We start from the raw sequence: 2,405 nt of genomic DNA, 5'->3' as shown, positions 1-2,405 counted from the left end.
ACTAAAAACGAAACCTCCGTTCTCTCGCTTAAAAAAAAAAAAAATTAAATCAGCACATATTTGGTTGATGGTTTCCTCCCGGCCTGTTTATTTAATCTGACTGTATGATAGATAGCATCAGATAGTGACTTTGTACGCATTAGGCTATTCTTTTTTGGGGTTTTTTTTGGGGGGGTGGGTTTTTTTTGTTGTTTGTTTCAAACGGATGAACGAACCCTCCGCTACAAAGCCGGCTAAATGCAGTGCCGCCCCTTTAAAAGAGCGGAGCTGTTTTTGAGATGTATTACTATATTAGGTGACATGGAACTTTGCATCTCTCATACCATCACCGCAATGTTGGCCAATAGAAAGCTAAAGTCACCCAAAAACTGCCTAGTCCCTCCTTCCCTCGCCTTATGGTCCGCTCCTACCTGGCGCAGGGCACAAGTCAGGGCCGCTCTGGGGAATGCTATGTGCCCCCTCCGGGAGCCCACGCTGCACCGCTGCTCCACCTTGGCCGCTCCCCACCTACTTTTCCATGACCCTGGGCTGCGGCCGCTGCCCCGCTGTCCTCCGCAATGTTTCCTAGCCCTGTGACCACGACCCCCTTCTCGGTGAAGGATATCCTGAACCTGGAGCAGCAGCAGCAGCAGGGCAGCCTGGGCTCCATGGAGCTGGCGGCGCTGGCCTCCCCGTCCTGCATGCTGGCCACCTTCAAGCAGGAGGCGTTCAGCGCCGAGCCCCCGGCCCTGCCCGACCTGCGGGAGGAGCTGCCCGAGCCGCCCCCCGGCAAAACCGCGGCCGCCTTCCCCGGCTCCTACTACGTGAAAAGTTACGTGGAGATGGACTCGGCCAAGGAGGCCAAGGCGGACAAGAAAGGTAAAGCCAAGTGCTGCTGCCTGCGCGGGGCTCGGAGGGCAGGGGAACGGGATCCCCCAGGGGGATGGCAGCTCGGCCGGGGGTCCCCAGGGCTGCGGGGGACAGGGGACAGTGCCGGGGAGCGGCAGCATCTTTATCCCGTCCCGGAGGGTGCGCTGAGCCCGGCCCGGACACCCCAAGGAGACGGGCAGAGCTGCAGGGTAACATGCCAGGCCTCCACTTTGGATAGAAACCGGGTGACAAATGCGACTCCTCACTCGCTCGGGGGTTGCGGTGGGTTTCGACACAAAGCTACGAGCGGGGCACAGGCACGGGACACCGTTGTTTTCAAACAAAAAGACGGAAAATTTGCTGCAGAGGTACCTAAAGAGCGGGGCAGGGCCGGTCCCGCTGCTGCAGGAGCGGGTGGCCACAGCAGCCTGCGAGGCCGAGGAAGAGCCACGGCTCGCTCACATTGTACCCTTTGTATTAAATACTGATTTATATTTTTTTTTTTTTTTGCACAATTTTCTCCTTCTGCTTTTTCCTTCGCCCGTTTATTTTGCTGCAGAGCTGTGTTCCCTACACAAGAGCCTGGAGCAGGAGAAAAGAGACCTGGACGATCCCGAGCGCCCGAGACAGAGGAAACGGAGGAAACCTCGCGTCCTCTTTTCTCAAGCCCAAGTGTACGAACTGGAGAGAAGGTTCAAGCAGCAGAAATACCTCTCGGCCCCCGAGAGGGACCACCTAGCGAACGTCCTAAAGCTCACCTCCACCCAGGTGAAAATCTGGTTCCAGAATCGAAGGTACAAATGCAAAAGGCAGAGACAGGATCAGACGCTGGAAATGGTGGGGATCCCTCCCCCGCGGCGGATCGCGGTGCCGGTGCTGGTGCGCGATGGGAAGCCCTGCCTGGGGGAATCTTCCCCCTACAGCTCGCCCTACAATGTCAGCATTAACCCCTACAGCTACAACGCCTACCCCGCGTACACCAACTACAACAGCCCCGCCTGCAACGCCAACTACAACTGCAACTACCCCTCCATGCAGCCCATGCAGCCCTCGGCGCCCGCCAACAACTTCATGAACTTCAGCGTGGGGGACTTGAATTCGGTGCAAACGCCCATCCCGCAGGGCAACGCGGGCATCTCCACCTTGCACGGCATCCGAGCCTGGTAGAGCCGCCCCGCAGCAGCCTGCGAGCCGGGCTCGGGACACTGCCAGGCTGCGGGGCTGGGGGACGGTTCCGTGCTCGGCTCAGTGATCAGTTCAGTGTTCAGTTCACTGAGCAGTTCAGTGAGCAGTTCAGTGGAGCATCCCGGCGGTTCTCACCGCTGTGGTGGCCGTGGACGGGGCGGGTTTCGGTATTTCGTGCGGGGCCAGGCAAACACCGGCGGGGGATGCCCGCATTTCCCGGCCCCTCTGGCTCCCCTTCCACCCGTGTCTTCACCCTGATAATTCCCCTCCTTCCTTCCTACAAACCAGCCGGTAATTTCGCGTGATTTGTTCGCAACAACAACACCCAGCCAAGCCCTGAAACTCTTTTTTTTTTTTTTTTTTTTTAACTT

The 2,405-nt window shown here is 57.9% G+C and overlaps 1 protein-coding gene across 2 annotated transcripts; it reads left to right on the top strand.

The window, feature by feature from the left end:
- Positions 1-557: 557 nt before the first annotated feature.
- Positions 558-2,037, top strand: NKX2-5 (NK2 homeobox 5). Of its 2 annotated transcripts, none has more exons than XM_021532141.2 (2): positions 558-858; positions 1,409-2,037. In XM_021532141.2, exons 1-2 carry the CDS (start codon positions 558-560, stop codon positions 2,014-2,016), a joined length of 909 nt encoding a protein of 302 aa, XP_021387816.2. In that variant the 3' UTR covers positions 2,017-2,037. The 2 variants fall into 2 exon arrangements, with proteins under 2 accessions (XP_021387816.2, XP_077642875.1); XM_077786749.1 differs by having other exon boundaries at positions 558-863; positions 1,411-2,037.
- The last annotated feature ends 368 nt before the right edge of the window (positions 2,038-2,405 follow it).

The sequence above is a fragment of the Lonchura striata genome, chromosome 15 (genome assembly GCF_046129695.1).
Source record: "Lonchura striata isolate bLonStr1 chromosome 15, bLonStr1.mat, whole genome shotgun sequence".
NCBI classification, from domain to species: domain Eukaryota; kingdom Metazoa; phylum Chordata; class Aves; order Passeriformes; family Estrildidae; genus Lonchura; species Lonchura striata.
This window is presented reverse-complemented; position numbering and strand designations above follow the sequence as displayed.